Raw genomic sequence first — 26,566 nt, 5'->3', positions numbered from 1 at the left:
ATCAGTTTAACTATGTATACTTCAGTATGCACCACTAACAGAGAAGGACTTTTTTTTTAAACCACAATACTATTATCTCATATAGCAAAATTAATACTTCCTTAATATAAAATACCCAGTTCATCTTCAGATTTCTTTCACTTGTCTCAAAACTGTCTTTTTGTAATTGGTGTGTTCAAATTGGCTCCAGACAAGATCCACCCATTGTATTTGAAATGTCTCTTGAATCATTTTTTTATCTGAAACAACACTTTAAATTGTGTTTTTCCTCATACTTTATAAGAAACTGGATCATTTGGCCTACAGAAGTTTCAGTATTCTGTATTTGGCTCTTTTCTTCCTTTTGGCATCATGAATATTCCACTTTCCCCATATTTCTGATAAACTGATATTTAGATAAAGAGATATGGTTAGCTTCAGATTTGTTTTTTCTTCCCTCTTTCATATTTCTTTTTTCAGCATGAGACTTTTTATGTGGGACTTTATATTTTCTGTTGCATAATATTAGAAGAAGCACAGAAAAACTTAGTTGTCTAACCTCCAGTGATGTTAAGAATGATCAAGAAGTTCAGGTGTTGTCAGCCTTATCTGTCCATCATCTTTAAATTTTCAAGGTTTTAGCATCCATGGTTATCTGTTGCCGAAATCCATTATCTCTCGAAGGTAGCAGATTGGTAACTTTTCTAATTTGATCATTCCTTCTGCATTTATTAGCTTTTAGAGAACTTCTAAAAGAAGCAGTCAGTATTGACTTAGTTAATAAGAGAGCATACTTCTTATTTCAGTTTTAGAGCCAGTTGCTTATTAGAATCTCTCTTTCTGCATTTGAGTTTCTCTACCTATGGGAAACAGAATTCAAAGTTTTGAAAACTATAATTCAGGCCATATTGATCATTTGACCATATCTTATTGCTTATACATTAGGAATACTTTAATTACCTGTTTTGTTTTTTTTTAACATTTTGGATATTTTGAATTACCAAACTAGAGAATGATTATCCTTTAGAAAGTTTCACATGGATAAAGATCATCTTTTTGACAATGATCAACGTTTCAGTGATTTAAGAACACATACAAAACAATATATGAATGAATACAAATAATCACACTCTCTTTGAAAAGTGACATCACAGTTATGTAAGTGAAATCTTATTTGCAGGATGAACACAGCACCATGGTTTATGTTTTGATACATAATTATTTATAGACATAGTATACTAATGTAGTTTCTGTATGGTAAATGTTATACTTGTGTATTAACTCGGCATTAATGTGACAATATAAATTGGCTAAACAGAGCCCTGAAGCAACTATTTACACAGAAACTTACTATTACATATTATCTCTTTAGCCCTGCAGTTAAAAATTTACTAAAGCTTTATGGTAACATTATAGGAGATTTTGAGGAAAACTCCTGTAACCATAATACAGTGATTTTTGTTACCATGAGTTTTTGCTGTGCTGTTGTCCATGTGTAAATATGGTAGGTTGCTCAGATTTAATCATTTTCTATTGATTGGACATTTAAATGATTTCTACTCATATCTAGTTTTATGAATAGTGTTAAAAAGAACATCTCAATTCTTCAGGTCATTATTTAGTGGGAATTACTTTCTTAGGATAAATTTCCAAAAATGGGGTTACCGGATCTAAAGGATGTTTGACTTCTGGTATTTGTCACAAAGTTGTTTTCAGATTCACTGTGTGTTTTGAGGATGTTTAGCACCATGGGACTTCTTAGGGAACATTTCTAAGGATGTCTGGTGTCCTTTTTTTTTTGTTTTTTTTGGCTTTTTTTGTTTTTCTTTTTAATACTATCTTACAGTTTGGAAAAATCCTTAAAATATGTCAACCCATTTTTTTTAACAATTGTTACCTTCTTTTTAAAATTACTTTTATTAAGTAGCAGCATTAGAAATGAGGATCTTGATGAAGTATTTCTGCCTTCTTGCATTGCCAACTTGTTAGTATTTACAACTTTAATTTTTTTATTTTTTAATATTAAAGTATAGTTGATTTACAGTGTTGTGCTAATTTCTGCTGTACAGCAAAGTGACTCAGTTATACACATATATCCATTCTTTTTTATATTCTTTTCCATTATGGTTTATCCTAGGAGATTGGATATAGTCTGTGTCCTATGCATTAGGACCATGTTGTTTATCCATTCTAAATGTAATAGTTTTCATCTAACCCCAAACTTTCAGTCCATCCCTCTCCCTCCCCCCTCCCCCTTGGCAGCCACAAGTCTGTTCTCTATGTCTGTGAGTCTGTTTCTGTTTTGTAGATAGGTTCATTTGTGCAATATTTTAGATTCCACATATAAGTGATATCATATGGTATTTGTCTTTCTCTTTCTGACTTACTTCACTTAGTATGATAATCTCTAGTTGTATCCAAGTTGCTGCAAATGGCATTATTTCATTCTTTTTTTATGGCTGAGTAGTATTCCATTGTATATATGTACCACATCTTATTTGTTCATCTGTTGATGGACATTTAGGTTGTTTCCGTGTCTTGGCTATTGTGAATAGTGCTGTATAGCTTTAATTTGAATCATGAGGTTATGCAAAGGATTTGTGGCTTGTTTACATGCTTGAATTTATCTGTATTCACTGAAAGTCTTATTTTTTTAATTCCCAACCATTATCTACTCCAAAATACAAATTTCTTGCCACATTCTAAATCCCTAAGAGTGAATCTTTCTATAATGGCCACAATTCCTACAATCTTGCTTTAATAATAGGTCAGGAATTGCTAAAACCCCATTTCTTCCCTCTATGTATTTTTTTATTTTATTTATTTATTTTGCGGTACGTGGGCCTGTCACTGCTGTGGCCTCTCCCGTTGCGGAGCACAGGCTCCGGACGCGCAGGCTCAGTGGCCATGGCTCACGGGCCCAGCCGCTCTGCGGCATGTGGGATCTTCCTGGACCGGGGCACGAACCCAGGTCCCCTGCATCGTCAGGCGGACTCTCAACCACTGAGCCACCAGGGAAGCCCCCCTCTATGTATTTTTAAAAGAATTCTAAAGGAATCAATATTGTAGTCAAAGGTAGTTTGGCAGTATGTATTGATTTTATGTGCATTTACCCTTTTCAGCATTTCTGCCTCCAGGAATCCATGTTGTAGAAATACTGCCAAGTAAGCAGAAAACAGTGTATAGAAGGGTGTACAATTTCAGTGATACCTTTAACACTGAAAAACAGAAACAATTTAAACATCTACCAAAAGGGAATTTGTTAAATAAACTATGGTACATTCATATAATGAAATAATCTGTTATTACCAAAAATAAGGTAGGTATGTGTTGACAGTGAAAGATTGAAAAAGCAAATTGTGAGTACATATTGTACCTTCTCATTTTTTTTAAAAAAAAACAACTGTTAGATGTATTTATGGATAGACAAATTTAGAGGGGGATACATGGCATCTTAACATGGGTGTATCAGGTATGGATGAAGACATGATCTTTTCACTTTCTTATGTACTTCTGTTTTAAAGTTTGTACAATGAGCATGTGTTAAGTTTGGAATTAAGAAACACATTTTTTTAAAAAGATTAAGCAAGTAAAATTTTAACATAACAGCATAGATAATAGGTGAGTACTGGTTTTCTAAATATTCAGAACATTTTGGAGACTCTTCTTTTGTAATCTCCTTCAGAACCACTTGACCTCAGTTTGTGCCTCTTCTCTCTACTGATTTTAGCACACTGGATCCCAAGCAGCAGTCACTTAGAGCAAAACTGAGACTTTGTGCAGGGGATGAGTGGAGGGGGGCAGTATATCAGGAAGTAATTGACAGTAGAAATTTGACCAATTAGATTGTAACTGCATTAAGAAGCCTTAAACCATGAAGAGTGCAAGTAGTACTAAATTCTAAGGGAAGGTTTTGAATAAGAGGTAGCATAAGGGTTATGAAAAAATCATCTCAAAGGATGGCGTTGGTAAGAATAAAGGCACAGAAATGAGTCATGTTGTGTGTGTGCAAGGGAGAAATTAATTTCAGTGTGAATTGCCCTCAGAAGTAGGTTCACTACCACATTGATCAATAGGAATTATCAGGCTAGGGCTCAGGAGGATTGATATAAGTGAAGAATTTGGGAAAGTGATGAATGTAAAATGCTAGGCCAGGGAATTTATAAGCCCACCACAGCGGGTGAGTTGTTACTCTCAGTTGTATCAGTGGTTGGTCAGGTCATCATCATTTGGCCATTATCAGGCCAGAACTGCTGATCTTACACTACCATAGGCTGCTAGTTACATTTTTTTCATAAGCAAACTTTGGTTCATTGTGAGGTTTCCTGTTCCTTAGGTTTTCTGATATTTCCAAGGCTTTGTTATATCTTGACACACTAACACATACATGAAGCTTTGACATTGAAATGTATACTTCACATTCAAATTGGGGTCCATATGGATTCAGTATGTCCTTAGTCTTGTTTAAATTATTTCTACCACTTTTCTCCATCCTGTGCATAGTGTCCCCAGTGCCACTGAGTATATTAAGTAATGTTTAATCTCTACTAATTTTTTTTAATGATAGGAAAACTATATCTGAACTTGAAGGGGGGACATTTATTGTACTTAATTAAAAGTTTGTTTTAATGACGCAGATTCTAAATAGGATATATCATGTCCACAGGGTGTCTTTGTTTTAGACATTTTAAAGACATTTTATTTGATAGCCAATAAAATAAGTGCTTGTAATTTTAAATAGATTGAAAGGAAAAAAATCAATGCAATTCTCTTTGATGCAACTTTTTTCCCTCCAGACCAGAATCTGTAGAAGCTAGCCCTGTGGTAGTTGAGAAATCCAACAGTTATCCCCACCAGTTATATACCAGCAGCTCGCATCATTCACACAGTTACATTGGTCTGCCCTATGCGGTAAGTGTCATACATTTCTCTGGAAGGGTATGTTTTATATCTGTATATAAATCTCTCTATATTTTATATATCTAGAGGTTGAAAGTTGATGTGTGTGTTATTGTGCCTAAAACTGAATATTTTAAAAGCAGACTTGTTTTATACTATCTAAACAATTAGGTATGTAATTTGTAGTTTAGTTTTTTCATTGATCTAATTATATTTATTCAAGGGATTAAAATTCTATAAGAGGAATTCCCTAGAAGTTTTTATATTATTATTTTGCTTTTTTATGCTATTAATAGTTTAGTATTATAATTCTTTACCTTCTCTATAAAAAGACTGTAGATAGAATTGTACTATCTACTGTTGATTCTAAATTATATAGTAATTATATAGTTACCATTTATTTAGCACTTATATGTCAGGCTCTGTGCTAAGCATTTTTGCATATATTATCTAATTTCATCTTCAAAAACAACCTAATAAGATAGGTACAACCTAATAAGGTAGGTATAATTTTCATCCCCATTTCGTAGCTGAGAAAATGAAAGCTTGTCTAAGCTAACTTATTCAATGTTGCCAAAACTTTAAAAATCCCTATTTTATACTTTATAGTGATAATACGTCTTTTGTAATTGTTTTTGTTATTCTTTAGCCCCCAGTTTCCTGAGTTTTTTTTTTTTTAACCACTATTCTCACATCTTGCATTGTGAAGGTGACCAAGTTTCTATATCTGGTTTCACCAAGTCATTATTTTAAAGGTATTAAGGAAGAAGTAGGCCAATTTCATCTCTCTCAAATATTTAAATTAAGGATTGAATTTTATTTAAGTTGCTTAGTTTATATTTTTATTGAAATTACATTGTGATGTATTTGTGATTAATTACCCAGGACCATAATTATGGTGCTCGTCCTCCTCCAACACCTCCGGCTTCCCCTCCTCCATCAGTCCTTATTAGCAAAAATGAAGTAGGCATATTTACCACTCCTAATTTTGATGAAACTTCCAGTGCTACTACAATCAGCACATCTGAGGATGGAAGTTATGGTACTGATGTAACCAGGTGCATATGTGGTTTTACACATGATGATGGATACATGATCTGTTGTGACAAATGCAGGTAAAATGTTTCATGCCATTTGCTTATTTTTCTAGAATGCTGCTAACCTTTGTGATTGTTAATGTTGGAAAAAATAAAGTGACTTTTGAAGGAATTGATAAATGCATTTTTTAAGCGATACTTTTGCAACTGCCAGTGCACTCTCTTTTGCTCCTAGGAAATGCCCCTATGGGAAAAAAGCTATCCTAGAGTTTTTCTTAGAAATCCTCGTTGTTAATTGAGTAATAGGCAATCAGTTCTGAACTTTATTCATACAGAATCACATCTCTCTTTTTACTCATTTGGTAGTAATACAACTACATAAAGTAGACAAGACAGAAATGAGAGGAGAATTGAGTCCTGTGTATTTCCTTTGGAATTATTTGTGCTGTATAGTCAACTATGATTTTCCAGTTTGGGGGAATTATACATTTTGATTGATGTTTGTTTGACCTGACTCTCTCACCTCCTTTTGACTTGAACCTTGCAGCACTCTGGAGTCTCCTTGAACCAGAACCACAGTCTCCCCTCCCCCAACCCTGGTTCAACCACCAAGAAAGGCCTCCTCCCCTAGAGAAGGTGTGATTGGGAGAGAAAGTGGGGTTTTGTTTTCTTTCTTTTTTTTTTTTTTTTCCCCTGGTGGGAGGGAGTTGGGGAGGATGGAGAGGGAACAGTAGGATTTCAACCTGAAAGTTACTGAGTCCATCCCCTGCATAGGCTGGGAAGCAGAGAGTATTTAAGCAATGTACTGTAGAGGATAAGAAAGTTTGATAGTTTACAGAATGTCCTGGATCTGGTCTTAAGGCATAGCTTCATCATTTTATTTGAAATAGTACCCATATTTGAATGTGAATGTAAAAATGCATTGTTGAGCCACATAGAAATTACTTTGCATTATTTGTAATCTTGTTCCCATCTATTAAGTTAGGTGATTAGGAGTGGGATGTTATTGATATAAACAGGCAGTTACGTTATATATGAAAAAGTTGATTTACCTTTGCCAAAAAGGGGGAAGATTAGCCTTAAGTGGAATGTGAAATTTGATGGGGTTTTTTGCTTGTTTGTTTGTTTGTTTGTTTTTGCCGTACGCGGGCCTCTCACTGTTGTGGCCTCTCCCGTTGCGGAGCACAGGCTCCGGACACGTAGCCTCAGCGGCCGTGGCTCACGGGCCCAGCCGCTTCGCGGCATGTGGGATCTTCCCGGACCAGGGCACGAACCCGCGTCCCCTGCATCGGCAGGCGGACTCTCAACCACTGCGCCACCAGGGAAGCCCATTGATGTTATTTTTATGGGAAGTTGTAATATTAATGCTTTGAGTTAATTTTCATAATAAAAATACATTGTGATGCTTTTTAAAATTTAAAAATAAACTTATGGTACATACTAATTACCATAAGCAATCACCTCAATGAGCTTATTCAGGAGGTGAATTTAAAAACTAAGAAAATAACTTCTCTGATAACTTGTTTTCCTCATTATTTTTTAATTAGCTACTTATTAGCAAATGTGAATTCATATTTTAACCAATCATATAAAATAGCTTTCTCATTGCTGATTTTGTCTTATGTGATAAATTACATACCATTGGACAATATTTTTATTTTAATGCATAATCTAAAGTGTTTTTGTTTTGATTAATTACAATGATCTATATATAATATAGAATTATATCTATTAGAAAAGAGTGAAATAGTCCTTAGGACTTATACCTATCTACAAATTCTTGAGGGACCAGTTCACATATTTTGGATTATTCAAGGTATTTGCTTTTTAGCAACTGCTCTATTTGTTATGAATTTATTTTTTGTTATTCTAGTTTTCTACTGCTTAACCTGTAGTATACTACAAGGCTTAATCTTTTTTCCTCTATTCTTGTTTTCATTGCCTCTGTATATTTTCATGTACCTACTGCCCATACTCATCTCTTTCAAGTTTGACATCTAGAGCTGATTATTTATTCATTTTCTAGTTTTATTTCTTCTGTGGTCTGCATGACATTATTACTTAGCCCCCAGATTTAACCTAATTTGTTATTCTGACTCTCCATGTCAGGTGTTCTGCTTTTCTTTTGAACTTTTTCCCGTACATCTTTGATACATAGTCCATTACCTTTCACATTTACCAGTTCTCGTCCCAACATACTCAGTTAAGAAGTAAAGAGCAAGATCATAGCAGTTAACTCAGTAGCTATATATTAAAAGTAGCTCATTATTATATAAGGAATAATTAAGACTATTTTTAGAAACAGGCATATATATCAACTTTAGACCAATTAAAGTCTTGGCAATAAAATGCAAAATAATAGCATTGAGAAATTTGCCTCAAGTTGGTCCATGTATCACATTAAAAATAGAGTTCATAATAGGTTTAGTCTCTATCTTCATGAAATGACTCTTGGATTCTTTAACTTCATCTTCTCTGCCATCATTCTAGTTCTTTCCATTGTTCTTTAACTTAGATCTGGAATGTTGGAAAAGCCTCTTAGTTGATTTTTATGCCTCCAGTTTCTTAACTTCTTTGAATTAACACTGTATACCATCAAACAAACCTCTAGTTGTTACCTGTTGCCAATTAGAGGAATGCTCTGCAAATCCTGACATTCCAGGTTGTATGTAATCTGACTGCATTTTACTAATTCAGTTTTATCCCCCTCTGTTTCTCAAAATGAACATTCTTCTTCAGATATATTAACTGCCTTCTGGCTGTTGCTCCCAGTATCTGTCTACTTGAGAAAATGTTGCTATAATGAGGTCTTTTCTTCCTAATTTCCCAAGTGAGGTTCTCTTCAAGTCTCCGTTATTCTTCAGGATTCTTTTCCCATTAATTCCAAGCATTGTGGACATCTCCAGTTTGTGATTTCTAATTATATTTGTAATGTATACCTTTTACATTGTAAAATTATATTTGCTTTAGAAATTTATATCATATATATAATATCCTATATTTGTCCTCTTATTTTTGCATCTCAAAGTTTTATCTTCCCGAGGACATATTTCTATGAATTCTTCGTATTACCTTTTACACTGCTAAACTCAAAGTAGACACTTATTAACTGATAGTTAAATGGAATATCAAATCTTAATTTAAGGATGATTTTAATAATATTTTATATGTTCTGCTTTTCTTTTTTTTTCCTTTTTAAAGTGTTTGGCAACATATTGACTGCATGGGGATTGACAGGCAGCATATTCCTGATACATATCTTTGTGAACGTTGTCAGCCTAGGTAAGTTGTACATACAGTAAAATTGCCAGTCATTTTACTGAGGTAATCTTTAGTTATTAGAAATTTATGTATGAATTCTAGATTAAACAATTAATGGATACTGTATTTCATCGAATCTAAGATGGAAGAAGTTTCCTTTTTATGGTTTGTTTTGTTTTTTGGGTTTTTTTCTTTTTCCATTCTGACATCTCTAAAATCAAGAAGAATCTTTTCATTGATAGCGTGTCATGGTTTATTTTCTAGGGTTTTTAATGATGCATGAAATAATAGTGCCTTTTTTAAGCGATGACATCTTTTTTTCAGTGGACTGCAAATTATGTTATAAAGTTACTAGAAGGACATTTCGTTAGTTACAGAATTTTGCAGGGCTTTTACTGTCATTCTGCTTGTTGGCAGTAATGTGTTTTCTTCCCATTTCTTTTTGGTGCTTTTTAAAAAAAATCTTTTTTAATGGACATTTCAAACCTATATAAAAGTAATAGTGTAATGAACCTGCATGTTTCCACCACCCAGCTTCAACAATTGTCAATAATCTTTTTTCATGTACATTGCTGTGTCTTTTTCTCCTTCACATATTGTTTTAATGCAAATCCCAAATATATTATTTCATTCATATGTATCCTTATGTATTTCAGTATGTATGTATTTGTGTATTTCAGTATGTATCTATAAAAGAATTTTTTAACAAAAATCTATAACCACAAAACGATTATTATATTGATACATGCAACAAAATCTATTACATCCAGCCATTCTTAAAGTATTGATTGGTTGCTATACATCTCTTTTAAGTCTCTAGTAATCTAAAGCTACACCCCTTACCCAACCAACCCCAGTCTCCTTTGCAGTGTGTTTCTTTAAGGGACTGAATTGTTTATTTATCCTGGTGAGTTTGCCAATTGCATTATCATGGTTTAACAGATTTCTCTCTATAGATATTTCTGTAAATAGGTGTGTGATTAGATTTAGGTCCCTTTTTTTTTTTTTTTTTTTTTGGGGGGGGGGGTTAGACTTTCATACACTGTGTTCTATCAGGTGACACATCTTATAATATATGAATGGGACCCATTGATGGTTATTTTTAAGATCCATTAATTTATTAGGGGTTGCAAATTAGTGACATGTTAATTCTATTGCTTATCACTTATTAGCTGGACTATTTCTGTAGAAAACTTCCCCATATTAACTGTTCCGTTCTCTTAAGGTATATTTCACTGAGGAAAGGCAGGATAAATGCTTGTTGATTTGTAGCCTTTATCAGTTTTTAGAATAGTGAAAAGAATTCTAAGTGTCATTATGAAGTCAGGGATTTAAACATATTGGATATCAGTCTGTTGCAGTTATTCCTTTCTTTTTAAATATTTATTTATTTGGTTGCATAGGGTCTTAGTTACGGCAGGCGGGCTCCTTAGTTGCGGCACGTGGGCTCCTTAGTTGTGGCATGTGGGCTCCTTAGTTGTGGCTCATGGGCTTGTTAGTTGCAGCTCGCCAGCTCCTTAGTTGTGGCTTGTCAGCTCCTTAGTTGTGGCATGCAAACTCTTAGTTGCAGCATGCATGTGGGACCTAGTTTCCTGACCAGGGATCGAACCTGGGCCCCCTGCATTGGGAGCGTGGAGTCTTATCCACTGTACCACCAGGGGAGTCCCTATTATCTTTTTTTTTTTTTTTTTTTTTGGCTGTGTTGGGTCTTTGTTGCTGTGTGTGGGCTTTCTCTAGTTGCGGCGAGCGCGGCCTACTCTTCGTTGTAGTGTGCGGGCTTCTCATTGCAGTGGCTTCTCTTGTTGCAGTGCACAGGCTCTAGGCACACGGGCTTCAGTAGTTGCAGCACACGGGCTCAGTAGTTGCAGCATGCGGGCCCTAGAGCACATGGACTTCAGTAGTTGCTGTGCGTGGACTCAGTAGTTGCAGCACACGGGCTCAGTAGTTGTAGCGTGCAGGCTCAGTAGTTGTGGCTCGCGGGCTCTAGATTTCAGGCTCAGTAGTTGTGGCGCATGGGCTTAGTTGCTCTATGGCATGTGGGATCTTCCCAGACTAGGGATCGAACCCGTGTCCCCTGCATTGGCAGGCAGATTCTTAACCACTGTGCCTCCAGGGAAGTCCCCCTATTATCCTTATTTATGTTGAAATTTTGTCCCATTTTTGGTCAATGGGAACCACTTTGAGTTGGCTTTGCGGTCCTTTTGACAATACCCTAGTAGTACTTGCTAGCTTTGTGCAATCTAACACGACAAGATGTCTCGGGCTTATCTCATACTTCTGTGCCCCATGCTCAGAATTGGTTTTCAAGACCAGAATCTGAGACCTAGTAATGCTCCTTCCTCCGGAACTACTCAACGTTGCTAGGTCTTTTTAGTAGACGAACCTAGTCTACTAGAAGTTTTGTCTGTTTGTTTATTTTTAAGATAAAATACATGAGTTTATACAGATAATTGCAATTTAAATTTAGGAATACAGTTGACCTTTGAACAACATAGGTTTGAACTGTGCATGTCCACTTATGCATGGAATTTTTTCAATAGTAAATACTACAGAACTACACACTCTGCATTTCGGCACCCCAGCCCTCACGTTGTTCAGAGGTCAACTGTACAAGGTTTTCATTTAACTGTTTCTGTATTCCATCTGTGTCTCTCTTTATCCTAGTTCTCAACAACACATACAGTAGTGTAATTAGAGTATCATGTAATTTGCTCAACTGCTTAATCCCATAGAAGAATGTAACAGTCTCAGAGTAACAGTATCAACAATAGCACCTGTAACAATATGATTATGTAAAACACTTCAGAACTTTTTTTTCCTGTAAGATATTTTCTACAGGGATGTATAGTTAATTTTTTGTGTTTAAAGTCTCTTGAAAGAATTTTATTGTGTGGTTATAACACCAACTGGGTACACACTTCTGGGTTAGGTTATTAGTTTTATTTTTTTATTTTTATTTTTAAATAAATTTATTTTATTTACTTATTTTTGGCTGCGTTGGGTCTTCATTGCTGCGTGCGGGCTTTCTCAAGTTGTGGCGAGCAGGGGCTACTCTTCGTTGCGTTGTGTGGCCTTCTCATTGTGGTGGCTTCTCTTGTTGAGGAGCATGGGCTCTAGGGCGCACGGGCTTCAGTAGTTGCAGCACGCGGGCTCAGTAGTTGTGGCTCAGAGACTCTAGAACGCAGGCTCAGTAGTTGTGGCATACAAGCTTAGTTGCTCTACAGCATGTAGGATCTTCTGGGACCAGGACTCGAACCCATGTCCCCCTGCATTGGCAGGGGGATTCTTAATGCCTGCACCACCAGGGAAGCCCTAGTTTTATTTTTGATTTTTTAAAAATTAAACTTTTGAAGTAATGTGGGTTTGCATGCATTTGTGAAATAATACAGAGATCCTGCGTATCCTTTATTCAGTTTCTCCCAGTGGTAACATCTTGCAAAACTGTTAATACAATATCACAGCCAGAATATTGACATTGGTATAGTCAAGCTACAAAACATTTCAATCACAAAGATTCCTATGTTGCCTTTCCTAGCCGTACCTACCTCCCACCTCTTACCCCTCCCATCCCTGACCTTTGGCATCCACTAAATCTGTACTCCATTTCAGTAATTCTGTCATTTTAAGAATGTTACATAAATGGAATCACACAGTATGTGACCTTTTGGAATTGGCTTTTTTTTTTTTTTTTTTTTTGCGGTACGCGGGCGTCTCACTGTTGTGGCCTCTCCCGCTGCGGAGCACAGGCTCCGGACGCGCAGGCTCAGCGGCCATGGCTCATGGGCCCAGCCGCTCCGCGGCATGTGGGATCTTCCCAGATCGGGGCACGAACCCGTGTCCCTTGCATCGGCAGGCGGACTCTCAACCACTGTGCCACCAGGGAAGCCCTTGGGATTGGCTTTTTTTTTACTGAGCATAATTCCCTGGAAAGCCAGCTAATTTGTGGCATATATCAGTATCTCACTTTTTTCTATTTTTAAGTAGTGTCATGTGGTATATATGTACCAGAGTTTGTTTAACCACTCACCTACTGAAGGACATTTGGGTCATTTCCACTTTTTGGCTATTACAAATAAAGTTGCTCTGAACATTTGTGTACAGGTTTTGGTGTAAACCTAAGTTTTGTTTTCTCTGGGATAAATGCCTAAGAGTGCAATTGCTTGGTCATATGGTAGTTAGTTGCATGTTCGGTTTTATAAGAAATTGTCAAATTATTTTGCAGAGTAGTTGTATCATTTTTCATTCCTACCAGAAATGGATGAGTAATACAGCAATTTTATTTTTAAGGATTGCTTTTTGTACTTTATTTTTATAATTATATGCTTGTTTAATTATGTAAGAAGTAGTCACATCATTCTAAAGTCAAATATTTTAGACAAGGTACATTCAAATAAGTCTAACATTTACGACCCCTGTTCCTTCCACTTTGGAAGTAACAGTTTTTAAAAACTTGATTATTCCTTCCATTGTTTGTTATATTAGAAACAGATATGCACATATATATATATTTGTATTCCCCTCCTTACTTAGATAAGCAGTAGTATAGTAGAGTTTTTGCCACATTAGTTTTTTGTCTTAAAAATATATCCTGAAGATCACTTCATAGTAGTAATATAGAGATTGACTCATTTCTTTCGGTAGCTTCAAGGTGCTCCATCTTTTTCATGTACTGTAGCTTAGTCAGCCCTTTGAGTGGACATTTGAGTTGTTTCCAGTCTTGTGTAATTGCAAGTGGAAGTGGGATTGTTCAGTAAAAGGGTAAATGTATATATCAAATTTTGTCAGATATTGCCAAATTCCCCTCCAGTAGCAACTGTCCAGTTTTGAATTCCCCCCAGTCATGTAAGCATGCCTATTTTCCCCAGCCTCACAGTAGAGTTTTTGATAGACTTGGAGTTTTGCTGGTTTAACTAGGTGAGAAATGGTAATCTCAGTGTTTTATTGATACTTTTCATTTGTTTATTATGAGTGAGGTTTTTCCTTTTTTTCTTTTTTATTGGAGTATAATTGCCTTACAATGTGTTAGTTTCCGCTGTACAGTAAAGTGAATCAGCTATATGTATACATATATCCCCTCCCTCTTGGACCTCCCTCCCACCGCACCCCCCCCATCCCACCCATCTAGGTCACCACAGAGCACCGAGCCGAGCTTCCTGTGCTTTATAGCAGGTTCCCACTGGCTATCTGTTTTACGCATGGTAATGTATATATGTCAATCCTAATCTCCCAGTTCATCCCCCCCCCCCCCTCCCCCCCCCCCCCCCCCACCGTGTCCACATGTCCATTCTCTACGTTTGCATCTCTATTCCTGCCCTGGAAGTAGGTTCATCTCTACCATTTTTCTAGATTCCATGTATATGCATTAATGTACGATATTTGTTTTTCTGACTTACTTTTCTCTGTTTGACAGACTCTAGGTCCATCCACATCTCTACAAATGACCCAATTTCGTTCCTTTCTATGGCTAAGTAATATTCCACTGTATATATGTACCACATCTTCTTTATCCATTCATCTATTGTTAGACATTTAGGTTGCTTCCATGTCCTGGCTATTGTAAATAGTGCTGCAGTGAACACTGGGGTACGTGTGTTCTTTTGAATTATGGTTTTCTCAGGGTATGTGACCAATAGTGGGATTGCTGGGTCATATGATAGTTGTATTTTTAGTTTTTCAAGGAACCTCCATACTGTTCCCCATAGTGGCTGTATCAGTTTACATTCCCACCAACAGTGCAAGGGGGTTCGCTTTTTTCCACACCCTCTCCAGCATTTATTGTTTGTAGATTTTTTTTTTTTTTTTGCGGTACGTGGGCCTCTCACTGTTGTGGCCTCTCCCATTGCGGAGCACAGGCTCTGGACGTGCAGGCTTAGCGGCCATGGCTCACAGGCCTAGCCACTCCGCGGCATGTGGGATCTTCCCGGACCGGGGCACGAACCTGTGTCCCCTGCATCGGCAGGCAGACTCTCAACCACTGCACCACCAGGGAAGCCCTGTTTGTAGATTTTTTGATGATGGCCATTCTGAGTGGTGAGAGGTGATACCTCATTGTAGTTTTGATTTGCATTTCTCTAATAATTAGTGATGTTGAGCATGTTTTCATGTGCGTCTTGGCCATCTGTATGTCTTCTTTGCAGAGATGTCTATTTAGGTCGTCCACCCATTTGTTGATTGGGTTGTTAGTTTTTTTTAAATTTTTTTTAATATTAAGCTCCATGAACTGTTTGTATATTTTGGAGATTAATCCCCTGTTGGTTGCTTTGTTTGCAAATATTTTCTCCCATTCTGAGGGTTGTCTTTTTGGTTTGTTTATGGTTTCCTTTGCTGTGCAAAAGCTTTTAAATTTCATTAGGTCCCATTTGTTTACTTCTGTTTTTATCTTCATTACTGTAGGAGGTGGGTCAAAAAAGATCTTGCTGTGGTTTATGTCAAAGAGTGTTTTTCCTATGTTTTCCTCTGAAAGTTTTATAGTGTCCGGTCTTACATTTAGGTCTTTAATCCATTTTGAGTTTATTTTTGTGTATGGTGTTAGGGAGTGTTCTAATTTCATTCTTTTACATGTAGCTGTCCAGTTTTCCCAGCACCACTTATTGAAGAGGCCGTCTTATCTCCATTGTATATTCTTGCTTCCTTTGTCATAGATTAGGTGACCATAGGTGCATGGGTTTATCTCTGGGCTTTCTATCCTGTTCCATTGATCTATATGTCTGTTTTTGTGCTAGTACCATGCTGTCTTGATTACTGTAGCTTTGTAGTATAGTTTGAAGTCGGGGAGTCTAATTCCTCCAGCTCCGTTTTCCTTTCTCAAGATTGCTTTGGGTATTCGGGGTCTTTTGTGTTTCCATACAAATTGTAAAATTTTTTGTTCTAATTTTGTGAAGAATGCCATTGGTAATTTGAGAGGGATTGCACTGAATCTGTAGATTGCTTTGGGTAGTATAGTCATTTTCACAATGTTGATTCTTCCAATCCAAGAACATGGTATATTTCTCCCATCTGTTTGTGTCATCTTTGATTTCTTCAATGAGTTCTTTATAGTTTTCTGAGTACAGGTCTTTTGCCTCCTTAGGTAGGTTTATTCCTAGGTATTTTATTCTTTTCATTGCAGTAAATGGGAGTGTTTCCTTAATTTCTCTTTCTGATCTTGCGTTGTTAGTGTATAGGAATGCAAGAGATTTCTGTGCATTAATTTTGTATCCTGCAACTTTACCAGATTCATTGATGAGCTCTAGTAGTTTTCTGATGGCATCTTTAGGATTTTCTATGTATAGTATCGTGTCATCTGCAAACAGTGACAGTTTTACTTCTTCTTTTCCAGTTTGGATTTCTTTTCATTTTCTTCTCTGATTGCTGTGGCTAGGACTTCTAAAACTATGTTGAATAAGAGTGGTGAGAGTGGACATATCCTTGTATGAGTGAGGTTTTTCTTTGATTTTGTTTTACTTTATAATAGTTACTAGCCTTTTTCCAGATAGTTGGGTTTTTTTTAACATGTTAAAATCTTTTTTTTTAATCATGGGGTAAATATCTGCTGATTTTCAGTAAACCTTGCTTAAAAACTGACCATTAGGGAGGACAGTCACTTGAGTGATATCTGCTTATTGTTCTGTGATAACTAAAATTATCAGTGATGCTAGGATAGTTTTATGTCCTACTAGATATTAAGGCAAGTCTTATTACTGAGTAGTAGGTATTTCAGTCTAAAGTTCTTATTCTCCCATCTCAGCTCCCATGTAAGAACTATATCTAGTTATTTGACATTTAGACTAATAAGTTTAGGCAGTGAAAACGCTTTGGGGGCGGAGAGCGAGGCAAGTAAACAGTACTATGGCTGATGTACTTCATGAGCAGAGGCTGGGGGAGGTTAATGAAATATTTTGCTTAATTGTTAAATGTTTAGTGTTTATTATTTCAAAATGGAAATAATTTAGGCAAATAGTAATAATGCAATAATGATGCTAACATTTACCCCCAGACTTTTTGCTTTTTTCAGTTTGGAAAAAAAAAGTACTAGTTTCCAAAGTAAAAATTATTTTCTTAACACAACACAGCCACTTAACTGGCATCTACTGCTAATTATGCTAGATCAAATCTAAACTGTAAGGCAAGTGATGTACATATATTTTATACTGTGCATTTTTCAATAAGAACATTAGAGAAATTATCAAGTTTATCACATTTAAAACAGATCTGCTTTACATCTAAATTTATGAAAGTTTATAAATAATCATGTTAATATTTTAATATAGGAGTTTGGATAAAGAGAGGGCAGTGCTACTACAACGCCGGAAAAGGGAAAATATGTCAGGTGGGTGAAAAGGATCTATACTAAATCAACTTTAGTATGATTGAGAGAATAAGTGGCCTGCATATTTTTTAGTCAGACGTAAACTGCTTGCTAATGAACGTTGATGGTATATATAATTTACAATCTCAAGTGTAGGTTTTAAATACTCTTTTTTACAGATTTTATAGAACAGTAATGTATTTATTTTAGGAAATATGGAAAATAAATAAAAATCATCCATATTTTCTTGCACATAGGTAACCTATTGGTTTAAAGATGTAAAATATGTTTGCTCTTTTGAAAGATGGTGATCCGTTAGTTGATCATGTGCAATAGTGTTTATTTCATTTTTAGGAACAGGATTTGAAGTTTTAACATATGCTAAACTTTCACTTTGGCTTATAAAACATGTTGCCACCAATACAACTATTTTTGAATAACCGTAGTTTATTGAACTGTGTGATGGACATTTGGGGTGTTTCCAGTGTTTTTGTTATTATAGATAGTAATGTCATGAAACCCTCTTGGATAAGGGTTTTTTTGTACTTTTCCCATTTTATCTGTGGATAGATCCCTAGAAATGGGGTTGCTGGGTGAAGAGGGTAAGTGTATATAGAATTCTGCTAGATATAGCTAAATTCCCCTTCATAGAGAATTCTGAATTTCCACTGGCTATGTTTGTAAGTGTCTGTTTCCCACAGTCACACCACCTGAGTGTGTTGTCAGATTTTGTATCCTTTCTCGTTTAACATATCAGAAATATATTTGCAGTTTGCATTTAAACGTGTCTTACTGAGTGAGGAAGTGAAAAAAAATGTTTATTCTTCAGAAAGGTGGGGGAATAATAGTTTGTCATGTGGAATGCTGTTTTATTGTTTGAAGTAGAAGTATTACTTGTGCAATAATTTTTATTTTGCCTTTGAAGATGGTGATACCAGTGCAACTGAGAGTGGTGATGAGGTTCCTGTGGAATTATATACTGCATTTCAGCATACCCCGACATCGATTACTTTAACTGCTTCAAGAGTTTCCAAGGTTAATGATAAAAGAAGGAAAAAAAGTGGGGAGAAAGAACAAAACATTTCAAAATGTAAAAAAGTAAGTTTTTCCTATTTTGAAGATGAATAGATAGGAAGTGGTAGAAGTAATAGATAGTAGCTAGAGAAGGTAGCAGCATCTAAGCTTACTCAAACGCATTTAAAATTTTTAATGTGTTTTAAAGATTGAAATGGAGTAGAGAAAAATGTTTGCAAACTGCTTTAAATCATCACTCTGATGAGACTAGTCATAGAAATGCAAAAGCTAAAATAAGATTTAGTGAAGGTTGTTGGTTTAGAAAACAGAAATAACAGTTCTAAATTTTTAATAGCTTATAAAGATGTAGAGGAGCATATAATGATTGTGAATGGTTGTTTATAGCTGTTTGTCTCTGAATCATATTTAATCATTTTAATAAGCCTCCACATTTGTTGAATTTCTTACGATCTAGATTTTTCTCACTTAAATTTTTGTATTAAAATATCACCAGGAGGGGCTTCCCTGGTGGCGCAGTGGTTAGGAGTCTGCCTGCCGATGCAGGGGACGCGGGTTCATGCCCGGTCCGGGAAGATCCCACATGCCACGGAGGAGCTGGGCCCATGAGCCGTGGCCGCTGAGCCTGCACGTCCAGAGCTTGTGCTCCGCAACGGGAGAGGCCACAACAGTGAGAGGCCTGTGTACTGCAAAAAATATATATATATATCACCAGGATATGATGGCAGAAAACTATTTATAAGCCACTTTTTAATAAAGTTGTTATAATTGCTAATGAAGTTTTTTGTCATGTAAGGTAAAAGATACTTTCCATAATGACTATATATTTATTAAAGAGTGAAATTATACGTAGGTATAAAATCATTTTTTTTTGAGTAATTCTTCATGATATTATTTGGTTATTTAATAGGCAGCATGTATATATATATATTTTTTTTTACATTTAATTAATTTTGGGGGCTGCGTTGGGTCTTGGTTGCTGCGCACAGGCTTTCTCTAGTTGAGGTGAGCGGGGCTACTCTTCATTGCAGTGCACAGGCTTCTCACTGTGGTGGCTTCTCTTGTTGTGGAGCACGGGCTCTAGGTGCGCGGGCTCAGTAGTTGTGGCACACGGGCTTAGTTGCTCCGCGGCGTGTGGGATCTTCCCAGACCAGGGCTCAAACCGGTGTCCCCTGTGCATTGGCAGTCGGATTCTTTTTTTTGTTTTGTTTTTGTTTTTGTTTTTTTTTTGTGGTACGAGGGCCTCCCACTGTTGTGGCCTCTCCCGTTGCGGAGCACAGGCTCCGGACGCGCAGGCTCAGCGGCCATGGCTCACGGGCCCAGCCGCTCTGCGGCATGTGGGATCTTCCCAGACCGGGGCACGAACCTGTGTCCCCTGCATCGGCACGCGGACTCTACACCACTGCGCCACCAGGGAAGCCCAGCAGTCGGATTCTTAACCACTGCGCCACCAGGGAAGTCTGGCAGCATGTAGTTTTAAATATCTTTTTCATTTTCTAATTTCACCTCCCTGTTTAACATAAGTCTTGATTCTAGCAGTCTTCACATATGTGTCTCTCTCTAATTTTGCTATTCTTCTCCTGTATTTTATTCAGTCTGGACAACTATTACCAAATTCTCCCTCTGATTTCTGATATGTTATCTTTACTTAAGCTGTTCCCTTCATTGTTCAGAATATTCTCTTCTCCATCTTTATCTTTTAAACTCCTACTCTACTTTGAGGCCCATCTAAAGTAGTACTTTTTTCGATGAAATTTGCTATGATGATCTTTCTTTGCATTTCATCATGGCACTTGAACCTGTTATTACAGCACTTAAGCACATTTTGCTTTATTTCATTGTTATTTTCCTCATCTCAGATTGTAACTTATGCAGAGAAAGTGATTGTCTATTAAGTGCTTTTTACAATTTAGGAACTCATGTTTAGGTATTGACCTAATTTTTTCATCTACTGCTTTCAAATTATGTCTTCTCTGTTTACTGTATAAAAGTTACTTGGAAACGTTATCCTTGTGTAGTTCTATTTTTAGGTCATCTAGATTAACAAATCTACTTTTTTAATAAAACAGATTTTGCATTTTCTCTGGCTGGAATGAATTTTGGCTATTTAAAATGAATCAATTCTGTCTTGGAGCACATTTTATTTGTTTCAGAATATTGTTGTATATTTAAAAAGAGAATTTTTTCTCTCTTGTTAAGTTAGTAATACTTGATAAGGGTTAGAAAAAAAAATCCAGGAACTGGGAGTAGTTTGCTTTACTGTTAAGTTTTTATTATTATTTGGGGGCAATATATAGTTAAAAATATATAGCAGAAGGATATATCTAATTTTGTTTTTTATTCAGCCTGTTGTTATGGCTAACTGTTAAAAATGTGAATGGAGTTAACAATAGACATTCTGGACAGATGACATTTAAAAAATACTCATAAAACCCTATTAAGGTATTGTTGGTTGGTGTTTTAGCAATTTAGGGCTTTGGCATGAAGCGTTAACACTGTTAAAGACATGGATTGTGTATTGTGACCCATATATTACGATTTTAATTTTTTTTTAATTTTTTAAATTTTCTAATTTTACTTGAAAAGAATTTTTCAAACTTGATATTAATTTTTTCATAAACCTATGGTCAGCACATATTACTTACTTATGAATGTTCTATTTTTCTTTCAGTGTTTCCTCTGTAAATCAGACTTGCATCTTCTTTCATCATACTTCAAATTCTTCTTTTGTTTCAGCAGCACAGCCATTATCCAGGTTTAAAAATCTTTAAGTCGTCTTTAGTCTTTGACATTCAGAGTTATTGTCGAAAGCACTATTGATTTTTCCTTGGGAATGTCCCTTCAGTATATTGATATTTTTCTTCCTTTTTGCTTCTATAAACCCAGTCTACGCCCTTATTACCTCTAGTACAGTAATATCTTCTTTAATTTCTCCAACTTTATCCTCTTTTTACTTTAGTCCATTCTGCATTTGGTCCTGACATTTTCTGTGACTATCGTTTTTATATCCCTTCTCTGCTTAGAGGTATTTCATGGATTCCTCCATCATAGTGAAGAACATACGGTATTTAAGTCAGAATCTTAAAATGTGACTTTTTAAATAAGGCTTTCATGACCTACTTTTACATTTTTTTTTAGCCAGTCTTACGTCATAACTATTTTCAGTAGGTAACAAGTGCGGTATATTAGTTTTTCTTTGAGTGCGACATATTTCTTCCTATTGAGTGCCATCTTTCATATTTCTTTAGTACCAGAATTGTATTTCTTTCAGTTGTCCACCTGTCTGAACATATCTATTCTCCATAGTCCTAGCTCTTTTTCTGTGTTTTACGTGAAGGTTCTTTGCTGCTGCTGCTGCTTCTCCTTCTCCTCCTCCTCCTCTTTTTAATAAAACTTGCTGTCTTCCAACGTATAGTCTGCACACAAATTTGGAACCTAAATAAATTAGGAACTATATTGCTTACTCTAGGTTTAGTGTTCGTAAGTCTCTCGAAATAAGAGTGTACACTTTGGGGAGTGGAGTGGTAAAGTAAGTCTTAGATAACACTTTAGGACTTGGCAGATTAGAGAGCTCCCATTCAATATTTACTGAGTAAGTACAGTTCTTTTCACCATAGTGCTTATAATTTGAGTCCCTACTAGTAAGTGCTCAAGTATTACTCGCTAGTTGACTTAGAAATTAAAGTAATAACAAAATTATTTTAACCCACCCCAAAACTTGGCTCATGACTTAAAACTACTGCAGTATTTTTAATACCTTTCAACTTTTATCAAATATTTTTCCATGATTGTAATATTGAGCACACAGAAAATTTATAAATTTTCTTAGCATTGTATCTTATACATATTTTCATGTTATTACATAGTCTGTATTTATTTTTAATAGTAGTACAGTGTTCTAGTAGAAGACTTTACTTCAACATTCCCCTACTTCTGACTGTATTGGTTATTACCATATTTTGTGTTATTTATGTGACTTCAATAAAAAGCTTGAGTGAACTCATTTTTAAATATTAATTATATCCAGTTTTTAAAAAACTAACTCAGAATTCCATGTTATTTCAGGCCTTTCGTGAAGGATCTAGGAAATCATCAAGAGTTAAGGTAAACACATTAAATTTAAGCCCTTATTATCAGTTGTCAGATATCTAGTGGTTAAGTGGTTGCTTGTTCATTATAAAGTAAATTATGCTGTCTTAATTCTGTGTCATTTTATTGCTTATTATCTTTACCAGAAGTGGGACCATAGAGAATTATAATAGGGTTAATATACCACTCTTGGAGTTTATTAACACTGTTAAAACATTAAACAAAAGGAGATATATAAGTAATTTCTAATAGTAAAATTTCTAATACTAAAATTAAAAATTTTCATTTATCATTATATTCCGTGTCTCCAGTACCACTAGTATTCAGACATAGAAATGCAAAATAATATTTGGAATTTGAAATTTTGCTCTTTTGCAAAGTTGGAATTCTAGTGATTTAGTTGTCAGTAGTTATAAAATATTATAAAATCACCATAGATTCACCGTGTAAGTACAAAGTAGTCACTTGTGCCTTGAATTAATTGGAATACATGTTGTAGATGCCAAGATTGCTGAGAGGAGCAAGCCCCCCCAGCTCTGCCTCCCCTTAAAAGATAGGTTTCTGTTGGATCACGGAGGTCAACTATACAGTGTTACTCTAACTTTCTAGGTTAGGTAGTAAAGGAGAACGAATATCTCAAGTTGCCAGATATTAAAATAGGATGTGGGAAGCGTGTTAGAATACATCTGTTGTCCCCATAGTATAAAGTGTAATAATTATTAATTATTCCACATTCCTGGAAAACAGATCATTAAGCAGCTGTCCAATGATTATTCTTGCATAGTTTTGGAACTCTTTCTTAAGAATGTTAGTACATGGTGTCACTCAGCATACTGCAAGTCCAAAGTCTTGTAAAATGTTCTGTAGATGTTAAAGTTGGGGGTTTTATATTTACTATATTAAACTTGTATTTATGGGATTTTCTCTGACACCAGAATGAAGAGGTCTGAAAAAGGGTTTTTTATTAAGCTGTTGGAACTATTGATACTCCAGTGGTTTTCCTTTTTTCCCATTTTATCTAATCTGAATAGCAGGCTTAATGAGGAAGGAGCATCTTTTACTTAACTGAGATATTTTCATTTATTACGTAAAGAAGTGACAAATTAAAATTTGAAGAATGCTTTGTTCATCTTTGAAAATTTTTTCGTTAACTTGAATATGTCTTTAAGATCATTACATTTCTAATAAGTAATTCTGTCATATTAAAAAGGCTCAAGAGATATAGAAGAGCTGTATTGAAGAGAAACCAAGTTAGTAGAGGATTTATTTGGGCAGGGGGAGGGAGAGCAAAAAAGAAAACAAATTAAAAACTGAGACGATTTCTTTAATAAAGCTGATGAAAACCTTAATATGTAGTGTCATATAGGAGAAAGACAAGTACTGTATATTATCACTTATATGTGGAATCTAAACAATAAAACAAATGAATAAGTAGAATAGAAACAGACTCACAGATATAGAGAACAAACTAGTAGTTACCAGTGGGGGAAGAGGTGACAAGGGCAAGATGGGGTTAGGGGCTTAAGAGGTACAAACTACTATGTATAGAACAAATAAGCTACAAGGATAATAATAATAAGCAAAGGGAATATAGCCAATGTTTTATAATCACTTTAAATGAAGTATGATCAATAAAAAATTTTGAATCACTACATTGTACACCTGAAACTAATGTAATATTGTAAATCAGTTATACCTCAATATATAAACAAATAAATAGGGGTAGTAAAAAAAGTGATTGTAAACTTCTGTGTCTGTATATAGTATTTGAAAAACATTTTTATATTATATAAGCCATATTCACTATGGAAAATTCTGAAAAATAAAAAAAGAATAAAAATAAATAAAGGCCCAAAAATATGTGATGTTTCATATTTGTATAAAAATTTGTTCTTTATCAAGTGGTCATTATAATGTAGAATATATAATTCCGTAAAAGATCAGTTGGTAAAAGAAACCTACCCCTATCAAATAGTTGAGCAACTTACTATCGTTTGTTTCATTATAGAAAAGAATACTTTTTGTAATAAAGATTAGTTACTTATATGGAAGGTGGACTGATGGTAAATTTTAGTAAGTGTTACCATACACATGTACATGTCTAACAGCATATATAAGAATTTTCATGAAATCTATATGTGATTTTTAAATTTCACAGTTATGGTAGGTTGTACACAGTATAGAAATAATCTATCTTCTCATAAAGGTGTTCCGTTCTGTAGAAGAATTGATGAACAGCATTTGCAAACAACTAAATTGAAACTTCTTGTGTTAATAAATCCATTATAAATTTGAATTATGCTATCGATAAGATATATGTTTTTGTTATCTGCATTAATTGATTTTCGTCCTAAGACTGCAAATAATTAATTGAGGGAGTCCAGGCTTTAATAAACTTTTTAAATGTGTGGTAATTATGCCTTTCTCTAAGTTGCATTCCAATGAGAAAAGGATTCCCTTTTTGTTTCCTAAAACCTATTGAGAGGTTGTAACTTTTCACTGCTTAGCATTTAGCATTCTTTTTCTTTTTTTTAAAAATTTTTATTAGAGTATTGTTGATTTACAATGTTGTGTTAGTTTCTGCTGTACAGCAAAGTGAATCAGTTATACATATACGTATATCCACTCTTTTTTAGATTCTTTTCGCATATAAGTCATTACAGAGTACTGAGTAGAGTTTCCTGTGCTATACAGTAGGTCCTTATTAGTTATCTATTTTATATATAGTAGTATGTATATGTCAATCCCAATGTCCCAATTTATCCCTCCCCCCTTTCCCCCTTGGTAACCAAACCATAAGTTTGTTTTCTGCATCTGTGACTCTATTTCTGTTTTGTAAATTAGTTCATTTGTACCATTGTTTTAGATTCCACATACAAGCGATATCGTATGACATTTGTCTTTCTCTCTTTGACTTACTTCACTCAGTCTGACAATCTCTAGATCCATCCATGTTGCTGCAAATGGCATTATTTCGTTCTTTCTATGGCTGAGTAATATTCCATTGTATGTATGTACCACCTCTTCTTTATCCATTCATCCATCGATGGACATTTAGGTTGTCCATGTCCTGGCTATTGTAAATAGTGCTGCAGTGAACAATGGGGTGCGTGTATCTTTTCGAACTATGGTTTTCTGCAGACGTATGCCCAGGAGTAGGATTGCTGGATCATGTGGTAGCTCTATTTTCAGTTTTTTAAGGAACCTCCATACTGTTCTCCATAGTGGCTGTACCAATTTACATTCCCACCAACAGTGCAAGGGGGTTCCCTTTTCTCCACACCCTCTCCAGCATTTATTGTTTGTAGAATTTTTGATGATGGCCATTCTGATTGGTGAGAGGTGATACCTCATTGTAGTTTTGATTTGCATTTCTCTAATAATTAGCGATGTTGAGCATCTTTTCATGTGCCTCTTGTCCATCTATTTAGGTCATCCGCCCATTTTTTGATTGGGTTGTTAGTTTTTTTGATATTGAGCCGCATGAGCTGTTTGTATACTCTGGAGGTTAATCCCTTGTTGGTCACCTTGTTTGCAAAGACTTTCTCCCATTCTGTAGGTTGTCTTTTCGTTTTGTTCTTGGTTTCCTTTGGTGTGCAAAAGTTTTTAAGTTTAATTAGGTCCCATTTGTTTATTTTTGTTTTTATTTTCATTACTCTAAGAGATGGATCAAAAAACATCTTGCTGCATTTTGGCACTTAGCAATCTTATCTTACAGATTTTAATAGGGGGTATGAGGAGGAGCAAGCACTTAAGCTTAAAGGTCTTTATTTTGTGAGACATTTTATTCTCATGTTGAATTTATCATGTGGACAGTTGATTATAGATCTTGGAATTATACAAAATTAAGATATCAAAGTATATTTTTATTATAAAACATGTTAAAAGTTGAAGTATTATATCAGAAAATAAGTTTATACTTAATATGTAGTATGTATAGTTTACATAATAATTGCAAATTTATTCTGGTTAAATAGAACTG

General features: G+C 35.2%; 1 protein-coding gene across 3 annotated transcripts in view; it reads left to right on the top strand.

Moving 5' to 3' along the window:
• The window catches only part of KMT2E (lysine methyltransferase 2E), a 98,932-nt gene that overhangs the window by 41,910 nt on the left and 30,456 nt on the right, over positions 1-26,566 (top strand). For all 3 annotated transcript variants that reach the window (XM_029233980.1, XM_029233981.1, XM_029233979.1), the window contains 6 exons: positions 4,776-4,890; positions 5,764-5,993; positions 9,117-9,197; positions 17,426-17,484; positions 18,389-18,561; positions 22,561-22,599. In XM_029233980.1, coding sequence (XP_029089813.1) covers positions 4,776-4,890; positions 5,764-5,993; positions 9,117-9,197; positions 17,426-17,484; positions 18,389-18,561; positions 22,561-22,599 — 697 coding nt within the window. The remainder of the gene's footprint in view (positions 1-4,775; positions 4,891-5,763; positions 5,994-9,116; positions 9,198-17,425; positions 17,485-18,388; positions 18,562-22,560; positions 22,600-26,566) is intronic.

The sequence above is a fragment of the Monodon monoceros genome, unplaced genomic scaffold, assembly GCF_005190385.1.
Source record: "Monodon monoceros isolate NGI ecotype Baffin Bay Population unplaced genomic scaffold, NGI_Narwhal_1 Super_Scaffold_2, whole genome shotgun sequence".
In the NCBI taxonomy this organism is placed as follows: domain Eukaryota; kingdom Metazoa; phylum Chordata; class Mammalia; order Artiodactyla; family Monodontidae; genus Monodon; species Monodon monoceros.
The sequence above is the reverse complement of the archived record's forward strand: the minus strand, read 5'-3'. Positions and strand labels throughout refer to the sequence as shown.